The 21,359-nt window shown below is 45.5% G+C and overlaps 1 protein-coding gene and 2 long non-coding RNA genes across 7 annotated transcripts in view; 2 read left to right on the forward strand and 1 right to left on the reverse strand.

Moving 5' to 3' along the window:
- The window catches only part of LOC132455784 (lysosome membrane protein 2-like), a 30,435-nt gene that overhangs the window by 2,328 nt on the left and 6,748 nt on the right, over window positions 1-21,359 (forward strand). For all 5 annotated transcript variants that reach the window (XM_060049751.1, XM_060049754.1, XM_060049755.1 and 2 more), the window contains exons 3-8: window positions 6,676-6,833; window positions 7,544-7,691; window positions 8,661-8,849; window positions 9,674-9,765; window positions 10,012-10,131; window positions 15,533-15,711. In XM_060049751.1, the coding sequence (XP_059905734.1) occupies window positions 6,676-6,833; window positions 7,544-7,691; window positions 8,661-8,849; window positions 9,674-9,765; window positions 10,012-10,131; window positions 15,533-15,711 (886 nt within the window). The remainder of the gene's footprint in view (window positions 1-6,675; window positions 6,834-7,543; window positions 7,692-8,660; window positions 8,850-9,673; window positions 9,766-10,011; window positions 10,132-15,532; window positions 15,712-21,359) is intronic.
- LOC132455796 (uncharacterized) lies at window positions 10,166-11,355 on the forward strand. The gene is made up of 2 exons (XR_009525337.1): window positions 10,166-10,866; window positions 10,901-11,355. It is a non-coding gene; the product is annotated as an uncharacterized LOC132455796 (long non-coding RNA).
- LOC132455795 (uncharacterized) lies at window positions 19,283-20,771 on the reverse strand. The gene is made up of 2 exons (XR_009525336.1): window positions 19,803-20,771; window positions 19,283-19,727 (listed from the first exon to the last, which is right to left on the reverse strand). It is a non-coding gene; the product is annotated as an uncharacterized LOC132455795 (long non-coding RNA).

Below are 21,359 nucleotides of genomic sequence, written 5' to 3' on the forward strand. Positions count from 1 at the left end.
CAACCAAGACAACACAGCCTGTCAATGGCTTTGTTATGACAACTTCACATGGTGTGGTTGCAGTGTGGTCATCTTCCTTTTCAAGGTTTTGCTGTTGTAGGCCTATGTAGTACAGTCGACTATCATGCTGTAATACCACAGTAGGTTAGATCATATCCTGTTCTGGACATAATGTTGAATCAATGCATTTGCATCTTCACACATTTAACTGATGTTTTTTTTTGTTTTGGTTCATTATGGACGAATATCAACTTTTAAGGCAAAGTGTTGTTAAGCTTTACATATTCATTCAGTAATTGGATGTTCGACATATATATCGATATATTAAAGCGGAAGCTATTCCAGTACGGACATGGCCAGTGTTCTGTCTGCCATAAAATGAACTTTATTGACCAGGAAGGTCAACAAAGGTGCGACGACTACATCGCTCTCTTCAGTCCTGGAAGCTTCGACAACGAAATGTTAGAGGTGCACTAGTTAGTTTCGCACATGATCATTTTAAGCAGACTTTTAGATCCTAGTAAATATCAAAGTGTAGGTGTTTAGTTCATTTAAGTTTTGAGTGTTGTTTAGCAGCCATTATGACCCATAGTGCGTCATTTTAGTATGGCAGCGATGTAGGGTTTGGGTTCAGCATTGCAAAAACCTGAAGCCAGTTTGGTGAAATGTCGATATTATAAGTAGTATCGCTGAAAAAGTTGGTGGAGTTGGCAGTGACCCAGAACCGTTGGACTTGCGGAGAGTTTGTGTGTATAGGATGCTGGCTGCCCCAGGGTGCTGGAATCCACTGTTGGGCCTTCTTTAGGTGTGGTCGAACCCAACTCTTACAACTTGATAACCCAAACGACATGTTGTCTCTATACCTCTCAGCCCCCCCCCACCCCCCTCCTGTAAGGTTTTCATTTAATTTTGGGTTAATTTGTCTCCAGAATCGATGGAATACAAAGGTCAACGTTACTTATTTTGTTTATTTAAAGACTGATATCAAAAGTATCCTCCTCTAACAACTATTCATCTTTCAAACAAAATTAGTCTAAAATTATTAAATGTGTCTATTATCTCACCTTCTGGAATCTCTTTGCGGACACATGTATGTTAGTTTATCAAACATTCGTTCTGCAAATTCAATTGAGGAAAAACTGTGATTTTAAGGTATTTAAAAGCATTAAACAGTGTGATGTGAACACTTAAAGACATCTTAAACATTGAGATTTCCACTTTAATAGCGGGGTGAAACTTGAGCATGGTTGTATTGCCTTTAACAGCGTGCCTCTCAGTATTTGTTTTGTGCAATGGCTTTTGTACTATATCCTCAGATTCAATTGACTGTTTTAGTGGCCAAGATTTTTTTTTTACTTTAAGTGAGGAGGTAGAAAAGGTGTTTCTTTAGGAAAGAGAAAATGACAGGAACAGTTACATGAAACACATCGTATTTTTAATGTAATGCTTTATCATTTTTTGGTTATTATGTTTTTCCCTACTCCATTCACACGGGCGGGACTACACATTCAGAGGCCTCACAGGTCAAGTGAAACATTTGACTCTGAACTGGCCCACGGGCAAATAAAGTCCCACCCATCCAGAGAGAAAAACGCAGAGTTCAAACAATGGACAGTGCATGTTATGACAGCGTAGCCGCGGTCAAGATGCTTAGCGTGTGGAAAAAGACTATAAAGTATGCACCATGGGAACATTGTCTTTGGCGGTTGTTTTCTCGATACATCGGATCGGCTAAAAGGGGATTCATTCTGCCCTGTTTCACTGGGGGTCATGTGATTACAGCAGTTGGTGTAGACAGTTTGAAGATTTGGCAGGTGTGGTGCGGTTGGAGAAACTTCCCTTTTTAAGCAATCAGCTTTTGTTGTTTCTTGCATCACTAGGCGTTAGGGTTAGGGTTAGTCTAAATACTTTTTGTTGACTATGATGACATGTGATTGTTTGCAGGCTGTTTCAGACCACTGTGCTGGTCAGAGTACTGCATTGGCCAGAGTACTGCGTTGGTCAGAGAACTGTGTTGGTCAGTTTCGTACAAGAACTGTACAAAGGAGTGCAATTGAGGCACCTTCATAAACAGTACCCATTGGTTAACAATTGGAATAAACAAACATGGCTGTCACCTCAACCACCTTCCAACACTTTAAAGGTCCCATGACATGAAAATCTCACTGTATGAGGTTTTCTAACATACATATGAGTTCCCCTAGCCTGCCTATGGTCCCCCAGTGGCTAAAACTTGCGTTTGGTCTAAAACGAGCACTAGCTGTTCTGCTCGCCTTTGAAAAACGGAGGCTCAAGTGCGCTGATTTGGAATGTCTTTAGGTATGTCGTCACAGAGCATCTAAGCTCCTCCCCTTACTCTGCCTGGCCCGCCCAGAGACGTTGGCCCGCCAATGAGACACGACTGCGAGCGCCACATGTATGTGTGTGAATACACACACTGTAACGCAAGTGTTTCTTGTCGGTTCTTTGACATCTCTTGTATTTCCACAACGAGACTGTAGTAGGGGTTATCTGAACCATGGTTGAGAAGGAATTGGGGGGAAAGGAACTTTGGCTTTGACTCGCTGAAGTACATGAACTGCGTCATGCCGCCGGTTGCCGCGAGACACCATCGCCGCGAAGCACCACCGCCCGGCAGCGGGCAGCCGGCAGCAGGCAGCGCGCGGTCCAGTCTACTTCAGATTGAGGTGAAAGTGGAAGAACCAGAGACGTCGCAGAACCCGACAAAGTCGTTTGTGATTCGTAATATCGTCTGGAGGCGCACACAGCTTTTGGCCCTGATAATATGTATTATATGATATAGATATCTATGTATTATATGATATTATTTAGATATAGTGCTCCAGGACTGTAACGCAAGTGTTGTACACTTCCTTGTTATTTGGATAACCGTTCTGCTTTTGGTGTTATGGCGCATAACACATCGGACTCTCGTCTCTGGTATTTCTACAACGAGACTCGTAGTGGGGGTTATCTATCTCAGCCAAGGTCGAGAATGAATTGGGCGGAAGGAACTTTGGCTTTGACTCCCTCAAGAACATGAACCACGACCTGGAGGAGAAAGGGATTGTTGGCGGCGAATATCTCCTGCTTGAGCCCCGCTTCCCGCTGCCGAGGGACCACCGCCTCGGCGCTGCAGGAGGCGGAGGTGCCTAAGCGCTGCCCGGCAACAATCCCATTCTCCTCCTTGTCGCGGTTCAGTCTACTTCACATTGATGTGGACGCGGAAGAACCAGGAACGTCGGAGAACCCAACGCGGTCGTTTGAGATTTATAATATCGGCTCACACAGCTTTTGGCTGTGATAATATATATTATATGATATAGATATCTATGTAGGCTATATGATAATATTTAGATATAGAGCTCCAGGACTCCCGTGTGTTCTAGAATATTTACAGAACACGGCTAAAGGCTGTGTGCGCCTCGCCATTGCGATACATCCACTGTAAGCAGAGCTCATGGTACCGTGTCTGCAAGCTGCTCAGGGCCACACCCCCACCCTCCTCCTTGACCCGCCTCGCTCCTCCTCATTTGCATTATAGCTACAGACACCGAAACGGCGCATTTGGGGGAAGCTCAATGTGCGACTGGCTCGGAGTGGCTGTAACTCTGTCTGCACCACGGCTGAATTTCGGGAACGTCTTTGAATACTACTGTGTTGGTTGCCCACTAATACCTATATTAAAGAATACATAAAATAGCATGTCATGGGACCTTTAATATACGTTCAATGCAGGAGGGCATTAGGTTATCTGAAAACACATGAAGTACCACGCTGGGGGGTACTATTAAAGCAGAGGCATCCCTCCCCGCCTTGCTAGGGCCCTCATTTCAAACAATACAGAAACCTCAGCCAAAATAAAAGCGTGCACAGAACTTATCGCCTCAGAATGGCAGCATTGTGTGTTCAGGTTCCCCCTTGCTTGAAGGAGCTCACTTGGTGTAAACCTTCGCTAACAGGTCCTCCGCCTCTAAGCCTCTTTCCACCGGCTGACCCCATTGAAAAATAAATGAACAGAAATGGAGGTGGGGGGGTTGTAGGTCGGTTCTTTCACGTGGTAGCGTGGTGTGTGTGTGTGTGTGTGTGTGTGTGTGTGTGTGTGTGTGTGTGTGTGTGTGTGTGTGTGTGTGTGTGTGTGTGTGTGTGTGTGTGTGTGTGTGTGTGTGTGTGTGTGTGTGTGTGTGTCTGTGTGTGTGAGTATTGTGGTGACCCTTCCCGCCCCCCAGACAAAATATGTTTCTCGATAGTTATTAATAGGCAAAAAAAGGACATTGTCATTTTGATTGAACGATTGAGTTTAGACTCCTTTGGAAATGTCTTTGCTAAAGCCATATCCATAGGTCTCTCTCACAAACCCAAAGGCTGTTTCAACATCAAAGGCCTCCGTCGTATGTGTATCCACCTGTTCTATGTGTTTTCCTACTGGGAGTTGTCTCGTGGTTTCTATAGAAGGCAGCGCGCGCTAGAAGACAGACCGTTGTTGTTGTGGTTTCCCATTGATTCTTTTTTTTTTTTTTTGCATATTGTTTGTTTTCACCATGAAAGTAGAGGACCCATAGAGACCCATCTCTCTCTCTCTCTCTCTCTCTCTCTCTCTCTCTCTCTCTCTCTCTCTCTCTCTCTCTCCCTCTCTCCCCCCCTCGTTCCACAATCCAAGGTGACAGCTTTATTGTCCTTGGCAACTCAGCTGAATTTTAGTCGTTGAGCGAACAGAGGGGACCCCCGACTGGGCGAGAGGGGCGGCCCGCCCCTTAAAAATAAGCAGCACTGCAGAATGAGCTGCGGGCTAGTCCATAACCAGCCCAGCACCACATTCCACCATGTTGTATCGCAACCAAACTTAATTGTTTTTGTTGTTTCCGTAACGCATCACAGTCTGGTCTTCTTTCTCGGGGGGGGGGGGCTGTTCTTCCCCCCCCCCCACAGACGTTAGGGCAGTGTGGTATGGATAGATTAGTGCTCTCTGCCGGGGTTGGCAGGGGGCTCTTTGGGCGCATTACAGTCGCACTGCTTCCCCAACCAGTAGGCACCGGCTGGCCGTAACCACATGACCTGTCAGCTGGGTCGCCGTTGGCAACCGTCGACAAAGGAACCGTGGAAGCGTTTCTCTCCCCCCCACCATCCCACTACCTAATTGTGTATGTGTGTATGTGTGCTCTCAAGGGTGTGTGTGTGTGTGTGTGTGTGTGTGTGTGTGTGTGTGTGTGTGTGTGTGTGTGTGTGTGTGTGTGTGTGTGTGTGTGTGTGTGTTTTCTATCACGGGTGTTTCTGTGTGTGTGCTCTCATGGTCATGGGTGTGTGTGTGCCCCCAGACACACACACAAACACACTAACACACACACACACACACACACACACACACACACACACACACACACACACACACACATACACACACACACACACACACACACACACACACACACACACACACACACACACACACACACAGACACAGACAAGGGCTCCCATGGTGTTTCTTTTTATCCGTCGGAGCGGTTATATTTGCATATACCGTAATTTTCGGACTATAAGCCGCGCCTTTTTTTCCCCATTTTTCGATTCTGCGGCTTATATAACGGTGCGGCTAATCTATGGATTTGTATAGCTAACGGCCACTCGGAAAATTAGTATTCAAATCTTAAATCAGTATTCGGAGCTTCGTTGTTTTTTTTCACGTACGTGACGTTACCAGAGCGAGCGAGGCAAACTATAAGCGACGCCAAGCAGAGAAGCGAGAGAGGTGGAGGAAGAATAGATATCTTGTTTCCCTTTACTTTATACTGCACTGCAGAGCGTGAGCGTCTTGGGAATACCCGGACAATATAATGGATATAATATGGACACATAAGACAATCAATATTCGGTATTTGTTATGGATTTATTGTACAAATTCCCTGAAAAGATGCACGTTCCAGGATGAATTGGAAAGCTCCCGTAAGGGCTGAGATGGCAGAGGACAGCTGATTTGGAACGGAGCAACAGCTGTTCGCTTTCACGGGGAAAATCTAAGGAACTTCAACCTACTTAGGCCTACTAATTAACTTTCAAAAGCTATTAAATATTCAACAAAATATGCAGATACTGTCAAAATCTGTTCCAGGGAGTATATAGGGATTATTGATGTTGTTTTTGATGGTGTTTTTTTCTGGAAGAGTATTCGAATATTCGCTTGGAAAAACCATCTAGTATTCAAAGCCTGAAAAATGGCATTCGGGCCAGCCCGAATGGTAATTAAACATTAAAAAACCTGCGGCTTATAGTCCAGTGCGGCTTATATATGTACACATCATTCAATTGATCTGCTGCGGCTTATACTCCGGTGCGCCTTATAGTGCGGAAAATACGGTAGATATATCCATGTGCAAGAAAACTGTTGATTATCGTCCTCTCAAATAAACGGTGGATTATCTTCCTTTCAAAACACCTGTTGCACATAATTCATTCACTAACAGAGCACCCCCACTACCTCTGAGGAGCACTCCCAGCTGTCATTACTATATTTCTTGTGTTTCGCACTGCACACAGTGGTAGCTTCCAATCCGCCGCACACTATACGTGTTCCCATGTACTCCATCATCACGGCCTCCGTCGCAGCCCTGCCGGTCCAACCGTAACGCAGCTGTTTCTGACACAGAGCTCTGTGTGTGCCCTCTTCTCGTCGTCTCCCAGGAGATCACTTTGACGGAGGGCAGCCGGGTGTTCGAGTCATGGAAGAGCCCCCCCCCTCCCGTGTACATGCAGTATTTCTTCTTCAACATTACCAATCTGGCGGAGGTGGAGGGAGGGGCCATGGCCGTACTGTCTCAGGTCGGACCCTACACGTACAGGTAGGACTAGGAGGACCCTCAAGCGGAAATGGGAATGCACACACGCGCATGCACTCGACCAGTATTTGCACGTGCGTGCACACACACTAACTGGCTCACACACGCACAAGCGCATACACATCCATGCATGTTTCTGGAGCTCAGAGTGAAAATTTGTCCAAAGGCAAAATATTTTATTATTTGTTTTAAATAATTAGTTTGGAGCCAGCAGCAAAACTACTGTCCCGTCCTCTGAACCCCTCCCTGTTCACTGTTTAAGCGTGTGTAAAATGAAATAAAATCTGACTGTACAGGTGAGTACAGGTGACCTTGTTCATCTGTCATACCCCACCACTGAAAGGGTGGGGTATGACAGATGATATCAAGGTCCGCAGTGGCCTCAGCGGAAATATGACATCTTACCAGTGCATTTCTGTTTTGTACTCGCCACTTGTACTCGACACAGTTATGCGTCGAAAACCCCACCTGTGTTATAGACAGCGTAATCACACATAATACAGCGTTTACACCTACAAAGAAAAACAAACTACAAAGACACAATGAAATGTGACAGAATAAAGTCAAAGAAACACACACAAGACGTACATACACATCACTTAACACATTCTACATGGTCCCCCGCTACACGAGCTGTGATGGATATCACAACCCTGTTGTTTTCCACTGAAACGAATCAAGGCGTCTTTGTGTTTTCGTCGGTGCCTTCCCAGAGAGTACAGGCCTAAGGCCAACGTGACCGTGGCGGAAGACGGCATGAAGGTCTCGGCCTACTGCCCCAAGACCTTTGTGTTTCTGCGTGAGAAATCCGTCGGTGACCCAGCTGATGATGTCGTCAACACGATCAACATTCCAGCCTGGGTAGGTCACGGCCTACTGTGCCCACCCCCCCCACCCCCCACCCCCATCCCGCGTCTCCACCCATCAGAACAACTTTGCACAAAGTGAACTAAATGAACCCCCTCAGACCCATCAGTCCCAACAACCAATTCCAACGGAGACTCTTTGGGCCTCGCAGTTCAGCAATTCGTTTTCTTCCTCTTACTCCTCTTCCTCCTCCTCCTTCCTCTTTTTCCTACTTCCTCTTCCACATTCTTGTCTTCCTCCTTCTCTATACTTCTCTATGCTTCCTCCTTCTCTATACGTCCTCCTTCTCTATACTTTTCTCTATACTTCTCTGTCCTTTATCCTCCCGTCCTTTTCCTCCACTCCCCCTCCTCCCTCTCCTCTTCCACCTCTATCCTTGTCCTTCTTCTTCCTCCTCTCTTTCTCCTGCTCTTCCCCCTCCTCCCCTCATCCTCATCATCCTCCTCTCCTTCTCCCTCCTCCTCCTCCCCCTCCACCTCTTTGTCTCCCTCCTCTTCATCTTCCTCGTCCCCCTCCACCTCTTCAACCCCCCCCTTCTCCTCATCTTCAATGTCCTCCTCTCCTGCCTGACTCCCCCTCCCTCCTCCTTCCTCCTCCCCCTCCTCCTCTCCTTCTCCCTCCTCCCCCTCCACCTCTTCGTCTCCCTCCTCCTCCTCCTTCCTGCTGCCTCCTCCTCTCCTTCTCCCTCCTCCTCCCCCTCCACCTCTTCGTCTCCCTCCTCCTCCTCCTTCCTCCCCCTCCTCCTCTCCTTCTCCCTCCTCCTCCCCCTCCACCTCTTCGTCTCCCTCCTCCTCCTCCTTCCTGCTGCCTCCTCCTCTGACCGGCCCCCTGACCCCCCCTCCCTCCTCCTTCCTCCCCCTCCTCCTCTCCTTCTCCCTCCTCCTCCCCCTCCACCTCTTCGTCTCCCTCCTCCTCCTCCTTCCTGCTGCCTCCTCCTCTGACCGGCCCCCTGACCCCCCCCAGGCGGTGATGAACAAGGCGAAGGGTTTCTTCAAGGCGTCCGCTGCCTCCATCTGGATGAGAGGTATGGGCGTGGGCCTGTACACCACCCGCACCGTGGCCGAGCTGCTCTGGGGCTACGAGGACCCCATGCTGGTCAGCCTCGCCACCACCAACCCGGAGGTGGAGGGGGTGTTTGGGCTGATGTACAAGGTGAGACGATAGAATTCCCCCAAAAAGTGTTTTTCATTATTTCTGCCGACTTAATAAGGGCGGTGGAAATGGAGACGCAAAACATTGACGTGATTATTGTCAACAATTGAGGTGGACATAAGCAACGTGATATGCGACATTATTGAATTATAGATGATGGCCCTACATATGGACACCTGTCACAGTGATCAGTGTTTCCAATACAAAGACCAATGTGTGGCCCAGCGCCACAGAATGAACACCGAGCGCCACAAATTCTTTCTGCTTTTTTTATTCTTTTTTTTGCGCGATTTTGAATTATAATTATCGTTCATTCATCTCCGCCTAGCACTCTTTCTCCCTGTCGTTCTCGTTCACACAGGCACACAGAGACAAGCGCGGATACATGCCAATGGTGCGCGGGTACACTACCACTCATTGGATGAACCTGCGTATCACTGATACACTGCACACGCACTGACAGCGGATTCGCCCGCGCCTCCCCTCAACGCGCCTACAAAGGAAAACCCGAAGCAGCGGGATATTTGCAATTAATGTGAAATGCAGTTATAGTATACATATATATCGGTGTTAGACCCCCAGCCCGTTGTGCCGGCGATTTGAATTCACTCTGCAGCAGCAGACTGGAGATCGGGAAGATCGGGAAGTGGGCCGGTCCACTTTGAAATGTATTTTGTGTGCGATTGCTCGATTACGCGAATGAGCTGACACAAATTGTTATTATTTCTGGTTTTATTCAAGTCACTTCTGCAAATGTTTTCTTTCCTTTTGAGATTTTGAAATCAGAGTCTGGGTCCGCAACTTAAAGTCTGAATGGATTTTAGAAAAACGGATCTCTTGGTGGGGAGTTTGTGTACCACACCGGGAAGCAGAACTTCATGGATTATGGTCGAGTTCATACATGGAGCGGTCAAAGGTATGCACACACACACACACACACACTCACACTCACACACACACACACACACACACACACACACACACACACACACACACACACACACACACACACACACACACACACCCTGTGTCAGATGTACACTGTTATTACATTAGCTGAATCCCGATAATATAATTCATTGTTAAAAGTTAAGCAACCACCTTACACCACAACTCCTTATCAACATGATGCTGATGCGGTGTGCCCGCTGTGTGTTTGCAGCCAGCTCACATTCTGGAATTCAAACCAAAGCAACTCCATCAATGGAACAGATGGGAGCGCTTTCCACCCCCTGCTGTCTAGAGACGAGCGCCTCTACGTGTTTACATCGGACCTTTGCCGGTATGTGAAGCACAACAACCGCTACTCTTGTGTGTCTGGTGTCTGTGTGTGGGTGTATATGTGTGTGTGTGTGTGTGTGTGTGTGTGTGTGTGTGTGTGTGTGTGTGTGTGTGTGTGTGTGTGTGTGTGTGTGTGTGTGTGTGAGTGTGTGTGTGTGTGTGTGTGTGTGTGTTGTGTGTGTTAGAATAAATAAATTATGTTTCTTTATGATGTGTTTCATGATCCCAAATCTAGAATTGATGTTGTTTGAAGATGCAGTGATAGCTTCTAAACAAAGGAACCATTTATTTTTGTCCGTGGTGAGTGAGCCAGCCTCCACAGGTAGTATTTTTTTAGAGCTAAATCTTTTATTGTAAGCTAAATATAAATGTATCAAAATTAGTGTTTAGTGTTTCATTTGACATGCAGCATGTTTTCAAGCCGTATAAGATGATTATCCGTTCTTGTCTGGAAGCTTGCCTCAACTTTCCGCAGAGTATGGCGTGCATGGGCAGGGGGGGAGCCTTTTATAGTTTGCATGGGAATAATGACCACAGGCCTTGAACCCCAGGGGTTGTAAACATAATATCCGGATCGCCTGGCAGCAAAACAGTTGACTGTTTTCTTGACATGCATCCGCATCCTATACTGTGAGGGACTCCTGCTACACAAACATCAGGAAGTATGGCCAGCCGCAGTGTATAGGAGCAGGGCCTTTTTTTTTTTTAAGATGTACAATGAGGTGAGAAGAGGAAGGTTGCGAGAGAGAGAGAGAGAGAGAGAGAGAGAGAGAGAGAGAGAGAGAGAGAGCGCTTTGGATTTTTGAAGCGTTTGATGATGTTCTATGTGATCGTTAGAGTTAGACTTGAAATGTGCTGACTCAATTTTCGTAGTTTTGGAAACACTTTTTTACAATGTTTTTCTACAAGGCCAAGAGGATGTGCCTTTCCAATGGCCTTTGCGTTTCTCAAGACCTCTGGTAAAATAAAATTTATTTATTTATTTTCAGATTTATTGTAAAACTGGGATGAATCGCCCTGATAAACTCTTTGGAAGGACACAGAAAATGCTTTAATACACAAATATGTGATATTATTATTAGGGGTGGGAAAAATAATCGATTCTTCGATGCATCGCGAATCTCGCTAGAACGATTCTGTCTCGATGCAGATAAATTAATAATCAGAATTAAAAAGATGAAAAGATTTTTCTTTTTTTTCTTTTTATTGCCTGCTGCAACATTCTGTTCGCCATAGAGGGATAATTTTTGTAATTTTAAAATCATTGAATTTATCTTCAGTGTGTATTGGCCAATCTGATTTGTCTTGACAAGATTTCGATTCAGCCTACGCATAGCATGCGTGCAAACTCACAGCCAGACACAAGAACTCCTTCTAATTCAAGAGCAGCTTTTCCTTTAATGACATAGAAATGAAAGATTAGAAAGAAAATAAAACTGAAACCAATTTTTTGCATGCTTCCATATTGTGCTTCCATAATAATGCAAGCTGCATTGATTATTGCATTGTTCATAGAAAGTCATATTTGTGACAAAAGCTTTCTCTCTTATGAAATATTAGATAAGTTAATTCATCTGTTGATGTCTTTAATGATCATCACAAAAGTAGGAAGTGATTAGCAAACTCTGAGTAGCAAACCCAGATATATATATTTTTGAAAATCACGCATGGAAATGTACATAAAAAAAAAAATTGCATCGAGATGCATCGATAATCGCTTCAGAATCGAATCGTTGACCTCATAATCGGAATCGAATTGAATCGTGAGTTGCCAAGAGATTCCAACCCCTAATTATTATGTGCTCGTTCGATTTAGACCTTAAATGTGCTGACCTATTTGTTTTGAAAAACAAGTTTTATGATCTCTCCTACGAAGCCAAGAGGAGGGGCATTTCTAATGGCCTTTGCCTTTCTCAAGACTTCTGATAAAACAAAGAATGGTTTTGATGAGGTGGCAGATTAGGTATTTCCGATTTTTTTTTAATCAGATTTACCGTAATACTGAGATGACCCTCCCTGGTAAACTCTTTGAAAGGACAAAGAAAATGCTTGCATACTCGAAGATGTGATATGATTGACGGTCATTCCATGTGCCGGGTGAATAGTGGATTCTGATTGGCTGGAGAGACTTCCGGTAACTGCATGGCAACACAACTGCACGGCTACGGTCTCATCAACGCTACCTTAGCCAATTTAAAACATTTCCTCAAACTCACATTAGCTGGTCAGCGCTCCGCGAGCTAAAATAACTCAGAAATTAACTCAGGACATACTAGCAGTTAAGAAGATAGCAAAAATAAAGAGCTCCACTTCTAACACTAAAATTAGTTTCTGCGAAGTTATGTAACTGCTCAGATATTGGCCTCTTCACATCTGCCATTTTACACTGACATGGGGATACTAGCTAACAAGTGCATGTAAAGGTACTAAAAACTAAGGTGCGAATAATCAGCGATATCACTCATCAAGGTTACCCCAAGGTTAACCCAGCGTTTGTGTTCAGATACGTGCCATATTTATTCAGTTTGGGAAATCTCACATGGTCTATAAAATGGGCTGGCCTACGGGATTTAGATGGGAATCATTTAGCAACGCTTTTATGTTGCAAGGTCGTTATCAATATCTCCTCTATTTACTGGACTCATGAGCTAACATTTGTATTCCATCTGAATCTTACGCGGATTGCGTTGGAGACATAAACTAGACCCATGTATTTCTCTGGACGAACCATTTGTGTGTCCAGGAACACAACGGACAGGGCACGCTAAAAGTTAAAATTTTGAGACAGAATTGCCAAAAGTATCAGTCAAAACCCTTATTGGATTGATTTTAAAGAGGCCAAGGTGAAAGTGTGATTATCTCTTACTCAACTTAATCCATGATTTGTGATTCAATTTAGGGTTCAGGCGGGATTATCCTTTACCATACTGTATCCATGCATTGGGTTTAGGTGGGATTATCCCTTACGTATACCAAATCCATGCTTCAGGTTTAGGGTTTAAACAGGATTATCCCTTACATATGCTATGTACAAACTTTGGGTGGTTAAGGTTAAGGGCTAGAATTAGGCTAAGGGTAAACCTAGGTTTTGGTTCTCATTCCGATGTGACTATATTCCTTGTGTTTTGATTTAGCAGAAGCTTTTATTCAAAGTGACTTGCTGTTAATCTGAGTATGTCATTAAAGGGGGGGGGCTTGGTTTGGGTTGCCTTTTATTCCCTTTCTTCCCCATTCTGATGCGACTATATTCCAGTACCAACACCTTCCTCCAGGATTCCTGACAGGTTAAGCCGCAGCCACTCTGGTCAGCCGGTGTAGAGTATCAGGTGATCAGACGCCCACCGCCATTGGTGAGATGACAGAGGAATTCTGAAATGTGTCCGCTGGCTAATGCGCTCATCAATCTCGGATTGGGCGGGCCAGACAATGTCCTCATGCTCGCTATGTGCCCATGACGTCCAGTTTAACTTTTTTCAGCGCCGACAACCTTGACCTGTAGCACAGTTACACACCGCAAACACCCTCCCTTCCTCCCTCCCTCACATACTCCCTCTCACTCCCTCCCTCCCTCAATGTTGTGTGCAGTGTGGAAATAATCTATTCGGAAGCCTTGACCCCAGGCCCCCATTGGATACATGTCAGGAACCCCCCCCCCCCCGCCACCTCTATGCTTCCTCAACACTTTCACCCACTTACTGATTGTATAGCGCTAGGCTGAGTGAGGGAACATCCTTGTTTTGGTCTCCAAAGGGGAAGGCCCACCCCCCTTTCTTTTTTGTCCTTGTTCTTTCCACATTAACACATTTCGGAAGTGTGTTACATGTTATATTATAACCCTTTGTGTAAACATTGTCACGCACACACAAAACACCCACGCACCCACACGTACAATACTCTTCCTCTTTTCAGCCGTATCAATCACGTCAAAGGGCTTTCATGAGTTTAAAACCCTGAGCACTTGACCCCTAACCGTTTGTGGGACATATGAAGATCTGAGGACCACATGTCCAGTGGTCAAGCAGTGACAAGCCTCCATTACTTTATTTACTTAATAATACTGTATTCATTGCTGTTTTGAAAATGCGCCTGAAAGAGTCTAATTCAAACACCAAATCCCAGCTGTCCTCATGTATCAGGTTGAGTTACAGAGCGGTCTTATATTAAGAGCGAGGCAACCGGTTGAAATTGGGACAACTTGCAGCTCTTGAGGGAGATATTCAAGCATTAGGTCGACAGAATTTGTTTTCAATGGAAAACTTGAATGCAGACGCTGCCCGGAATGCATCCGTTTGCTTTGTTAACAGGTTACGATTCATATTCATATTTTGGCTTGATTCGCTCCCCGTCCGTAGGTCTTCAAATGACCGTGCAACTGATCTCTGTCCATTAGATAGCGGAGCTTCCCTTTGAGGCGTCTCACTCCTCTAACACTCTTAACACAAACCAGGCCTCCAGTACGACCCAGTCCACACACGGGTTGAAAAAGGTTTCCCACGATTTCACAAGAGAGAAAGATTGGGTGGAAGAAAGTTGTGTGTCCAAAAAGATCCTTCTTTTTTACTCACTGCTCCTCATTAAAATACCAGGGGTAAAAGGGCCAGTAACGTTTTTTTTTGCGCAAATGTGGGCTGATGCAGCAGCCATGGGTGTCCTCCCTGCCAGTTGGCCGGGGCTGTATAGAATGCTTTGTGTTCTCCATGGCACCCGTGGGTGCTCCGCAGACCAGACAGCACTTTATTACTACAGATCACTGTTGTTTTGTTCATCAAAAAGCCGACTTCCCAGCCATGGCGACCCCCAGTATTGTTTACAAAACTGTCCGTTGGCTGTTATATCATCTCAACATTTTTACAGTGTAGTGTCTCAGATATTGCGTTTCTTTGTGTGATGTCCAACACCGAAGGGTTCTTCGACAACCGTCACAAAATAAAGCGAAATCAGGGCAGGGTGACAAATTCAAAGTGAACTTTGCACCCTTGGACTTGTTTTCGTGACATAACGTTCGAACCGGCATCCGCCTTCCCTTTCTCTCTCTATCTTCTAACCTCCATGAAGGAACAAAAGGATGTTATGACTGCGGCCTTAAACAAGGCAGTGGCTCAGGAGGAAGAGTGGGTCGGCTGGTGACCGCAAGGTTGCTAGGTCGATCCCCGGCTTCTCCTCCTAGCCAGCGAGTGTCGAGGTGTCCCTGAGCAAGGCACCTCACCCCGACTGGTCCCTGTGAACTGGCTGTCGCCTCGTATGGCTGACGCCGCCATCGGTGTGTGAATGTGTGCATGGATGGGTGGATGTCGGGGCAATACTGTCAAGCGCTTTGGACAAAAGCGCTGTATAAATGCAGTCGACTCACCATCCATTCACCATCCAACCATTCATCACTGTGACTTCTTCTCGCACTCCAGGTCTATCTTCATGGAGTTCGAGAAGGACGTGACGGTGAAGGGGATCCCGGCGTACCGCTTCACGCCGCCGCGAGCTGTCCTGGCCAGCAAGGAGGAGAACCCGGCCAATGAGGGCTTCTGCGTCACGCCCAAGGAGTGCCTGGGTTCTGGCGTCCTCAACGTCAGCCCCTGCCGAAAGGGTAAGAAAGCCAGCCCTGTCTCCCAACACCATCATCGCCATCCGGGCGTCAGCTCACTTCCCCTTATTTCCCTCTTCTCTAGACTGAAGGACGGCCGGGTTCCTCTTTTCCGTTGTACTCTCTTCTCGTGTACGGACGCGGGGATACTTGTCATTATTTTCTAATTGTATAATTTATTTTCTCTTAGCGTTTAAAGCGCGTTCTAAACCGGCGTTGGGGGAAACGGGGACATTAGTGAATGCGTTTCTCGAGTTGACTCGGCGAGGAGATAAAAACGACACCCTAGCCGCAATGCTCACGTTAGCACCCCTCAGTAATAACACAATACGCACGTCACTAGCAAATCCCCCCCCCCCCTTTCTCCTCCCCCCTGAAACTAGCCATGTGATGCAGCGCTCCGGAACGTTCCTCCTACCTACCGGCTGACTGAGAACACAGTAAGCCCTGCCGCCTGACTCACTGGGGCCCTGGCCCATCAGAACCGGCTCTGTGCCTGTTGCATTTTTGGCCCCAACTGTCGCACATTACTGGACTGTCTTACTGGTCGTCTTGCGAGCTCGCTTGTTTACAAGCTACTAAAGGAGGGTGATATTTCATTATGGTCTGGAGGATTAGAGAGTGTGCGTGTTTGCCGGTGTAGGCCTTTACATTTTGGCTGTGTGTGTGTGTGTGTGTGTGTGTGTGTGTGTGTGTGTGTGTGTGTGTGTGTGTGTGTCGGAGCAAATATGTGTGCACAGACACAATGGAATGTCCTGGCTGTCCTTCAGAGTCTGCTTGTGTGTGTGTGCGTGTGCGTGTGTGTGTGTGTGTGTGTGTGTGCGTGTGTGTGTGTGCGCACGCTGTGTTTACTGTGTGTGTGTGTGTGTGTGTGTGTGTGTGTGTGTGTGTGTGTGTGTGTGTGCGCGCGCGCGCTCTGTGTGTGTACGTGTGTGTTTGTGTGTTCTGTGTGTACTGTGTGAGCTGAGGTGACCTCGCCGGTACGAGCTGTTGCCGGCCACTAGGTTTTGTTTTTAGTCTGAAGGCCCGCGCCACCAGACACGTGAGGCTTGTCTGGGGTTTGAAGGTGATATGGCCTCTGTCAGCATAACCATCAATAGAGCAGTGAGGAGTTTTCAGTCGCATACACCACACGCACACGCATACAGAGACTTTGATTCCAGGAAAAAGAACATTTTATCTTGTTTGTCTCTTTCTCTTATCGTGTCCTTTTTTATTTCCCGGCAAAACTATTAAATATGATGAATGATTCGATTTAATAATGAACTAATGATGAACTTTAACTGAGGCCGGTCTCGGAGGAAGTGATCTCTCTTTTATCCGTGTAGAAGCTCACCGACCATGCATAGCACCCCTTATGGCACGAAGGCTTGACCTACAGGGCCAAGGCATGGTCAAGGTCAGAAGGGCGTCCTTTGAACTCTGTAGGTGTAACAAACACAAAGATCTTAATGGCAATACAAGGGAAGTGAAACTTGGTCTCACAGCAGTGGATAGGTTGCGGGCGGCGGTAACAGGGAGCGTGTATTCCGAGAGAGGATCTGCAGACGACCTCCTGTCGAGTGCTGCTATGTCGAAACACTTAGTCCACAGGACAGTGAAGAATGACAGGAAGGCGTGAGCCGAGAGAGAGGGGGAGAGACATGTGGAATATGAATCAAACTTGGGGGGGTCGACTCGCCGCAAGGCCCATTGCCTCGATGGTAAGCATACTAGCTGAGGTCGGAAGCCCCCCCCCCGCCCCTGGGAAACACTGTTGAGTGAAGAAAACAGAGCACTTAAGAGCCGTCATGGAGATCAGATTCACAGAGGGCCAAAGGCATGCGGCGAAATGGTTGATCAGTTTTTCGACCGGTAGTATGACCCGATTCATAGTGTCATCGTTCGGCAGATTCATTCATTCTTATGACAGGAAGATATATGTATCAGTGGCGTGACGAAGTAGGAACGGGCCCCCATGCAAGATTGCCAATCCCCCCCCCCCCCCGCCCCTCGTGAGTGACAATGCGCACCCTAAAGGCTCAGTTATTGTTCCACGTCGAGGCAACGCAAGGACCTAGCAGATGCTTCGACGCGGTCTCAAATCTGTTTTGGTTCTGCTTCGGGTTTTCGTTAGCGGACCAATCGCTGCCCGTGCCGCTGCATCTCCTCGACGAAAGGTTGCAGTTTTTGGGAGGCGCACGTCAGGCCCTTACGGTAGACAAAAAGAGGGTCCGCAAGGACGCAATGGGTCTGTGTACCCCCTTGCGTTGCGTCGATTTGGAACCATAACTAAGCCTTAACACCACGTACAGCGGGTCGGAGCAGGCCTTGCCGAATCAAAGGCGGTATTCTAAGCACAGAAACTAAATAAAAAGGATAATTGGAAGTAGGAAATGCATACGCCAAACTGCATGATACATTATCGATAGAAGTTCTGCTGCACCATTGGGCAACTCCCTACAGCTGTCACTATATAGTCTTGAGTTTCAGCACACAAACATGACGATAGCAGTCTTAGCATGCAGACGAGTATCCCCCTGCATTACCTATATTTACACCAGTGAGAGACGAATTGCTAGGATCCGCTTGCTAGGATCCGCTGTTTTATGCTTATGTTTGCGTCCTGTATCCTGTGGGAGATAGACTGACGCAGTCCGAGAGAGAAGTCCTGCACAAACACATCGGGTTGAGAACCGTGTGGACTCCGTGTGGAAAAATTAGGGGGAATATTGAACAAATGCATAGGTCACAGAACGGAGAGGGCGGGGCGAGCTCTCAGAGCCTAGCATGTGCACACACATCGTTGACCTTTGACCCTCGTTTGACAGGGGACGAAGGGACATAACCTCCGCAAGTGATCGGGACAAGGTCACGTGATCCTGATTCTGTGATTATCAGGTTATGTTTTTGAAAAGAGTTTATCAGGAATATAAACATATATAAAACACATTAATCCCAAACTACATGCCCTAATATTTGCTGTGCATGTCACTATAAATAACACTGCGTGCCGGCCTAGACAGGCATGCTGTCGTTCGGCGACCCTGTCGGTGGTGAAACATCTAGCACCATTTAGTTTGTTCTTTTCTCCCATCGGGGAGCACTAGCCAAGCCCTTAAATCATTAGAAGCTGGGAAAAATAGACCGTATCACTTATTAAATCCAAACACAAGATGTAATCTCGACAAAGTTTCCTTCCCTGTTGTGTTTGCATGCTACATCGCCCGCTACTCGCTGCAACATTAACGCTACTGTATTTGAAGGCCTTATATTTTTTGTTCAATACTGGACTCGGTGGAAATAGGTGATCTCCATCTTGTAAAAATGCCACGATTGTATCAAATATATTTTATTTAGTAAATGTCAACGCCGTTTTTTCAAATTTTATACCAAATCACCAACATTCATTGCAGGTGTTCTGTAACCAAACATCGTCCATGTTCCACCGAAACAATTAGAGTACTTGAAAGTGTTGTTGCCATAGGGTTAGGTTGAAGAGGAGTTGGCTACCATATCCATGACCGTATCACCACAAACGATCACAACAGAGACGAGCCTCCAGGCTGAGTGATAGATTTTTGACAAAGACGGGAAGGAACAGCACCACAATAGATTATTAGATAGGAAATTCTGTGTGACATGCCAAAAGTGTATCCACAGAAGGGACGAGCATGTCATGTCGGCACCCATTGTGTCTGATATGGGTTGTAGGGAAACGGAAGTACTTTGTTTTGAATTCAGAAGGTATGAGGTCGTATTAAATCAACATTGTCTTGGCAGGTTCTGTATTAATAACTTGAGGTATTTATAGTGGTCATGTGTAAAAAAAAACTGCATCCTTGATAGTACCTTGGGTTAAATTATATGAACATACTGTACACTAGGCTTTCTACCTGAGAGAGTTAATTTTGGTTCTCAAAACTACAGTGTTTCCCCTAGGATGGAGTTGCAGCAGCGGAGGTGAAATGTAATGTTTTTCGCGTGCAATTTTTTTTGTGTGCTCGCAAAGCGCACCCTGCCGGGAGGTTTCTATGTGTCTACTGGCAACATACATACAGTACATTTGTGCACATTAATGAGCAAGGGAAATAAGGAGAGATTGAACATATTACAAGTATAATCTTTAAAAACATTATTTACATTTATTTAACAAAAAATATTTATATCAACAACCACCCTATACATTAAAATCCCATAACCCAAATACTACAACAATCGAAAAGGTCTGTGCCTCGAGCATAAATAGGCCATGCCTCTATTGAACAAGTGTTGGGGCTCTAGAGTCAATAATGGCGACGCTACTGAAAATGTTGCTAAAAAAAATGTATATTGACATTTTTGCTAAAAAGAAATTTCTTAGAAATAAGTAGAGACATATTTTTCAAAACATAAGGTTGCAGTAAGACCATAAAGAGCCCATGCATATGGAAAACGTTTTAGGGATCTAGAGTCAATAATGGCAACCAGGGGCGAGTCTAGGTTCTGACTTTTGGGGGGGCTCAACCCCAGGCAGCCACAGGGGTATATGAAGTATATAAAGTCCTGTGCAAGATTTTATTTTTATTTTCTTAGTTACTATGCTGTTGTATGTCTAAGCCGATAGCTGGCGGTGTCAGCTAAATAATGCAGTTCTGAACCACTAAAGTGATGAAATGAAAAAAGACTGTTTGGATGAAGGAATAATCAATGGTTGTGAACTCGAATAACAAAATTGAGGTATATTAAATTTATTTTGTTTAAGTTTCACTCAAAAATAACCATATTTTCCTGAATATGTTACTGAAACACATTGGTACAACATGATGTCGCCTCACTTTCATGGACCCATACAATTTATAAATTGTATCAACATACCTTTTTATAAAACTTTTGATGCAAAAAAATCAACAAGTACAACATGTACTAGTCGAATACTATGAGAAACAGACCACTATTTCGGGAGCACTAAACTATGTTGTCTCACCTTCAGGGACCCATACATTTTTATAAAACTTCTGATGCCAAAAAATCTTGTTGTTCTGAAGCAAAAAAAAAAGGGTGCTAATTTTCAGTTAAAAAATAACTGCTGGCATTATTTTATCAGCTGCCTGAGTCTCATGGTATTAGAACATGTGGTACTTGTTGATTAACTCACGTTGTTATAGCAATGAATATGCCCTCAGCTGATAAACTAATGCCAGCATTTTTTTTCAACAGAAAATTAGCACCCATATCAATATATATTTGATATTTTTCTGCTCCTTGCACCTAATCATGCTTATCATGCTACGCAGCATTACAAGGCTCTGCCGACTAAAACATGAAGCAATTCAAGAAGAGGCATATATAGAATCGTCTTGTGGTCAACTGTCATTTAATAGTCACCTGACATATTATGTCAAGGTTTTAAAATTATTGTATTATTATTACCAGGTCATGTTATAACACAGCTGGAAATCGTGGATTTTCTGATAAAGACTAGCTAGCCTCTTTGACAGACAAAACAGCAGAAACTATGTTAGGTGCGCTCGTGCTGCATTTTTGGTTTTGTCAAACAGGAGCCGCCCACCCACCAATCCGAGGTTAGAGATTCCTGAAGGAAGGTTGCGCTCGATTTCACTAGCCCATTTGAGCCTGTTCATTAGTGTACAGCATCCATCCTCTCATTGCTTGTGTAAAAAAAACACGGT

This window comes from Gadus macrocephalus, chromosome 4 (assembly GCF_031168955.1).
Source record: "Gadus macrocephalus chromosome 4, ASM3116895v1".
Taxonomy (NCBI): domain Eukaryota; kingdom Metazoa; phylum Chordata; class Actinopteri; order Gadiformes; family Gadidae; genus Gadus; species Gadus macrocephalus.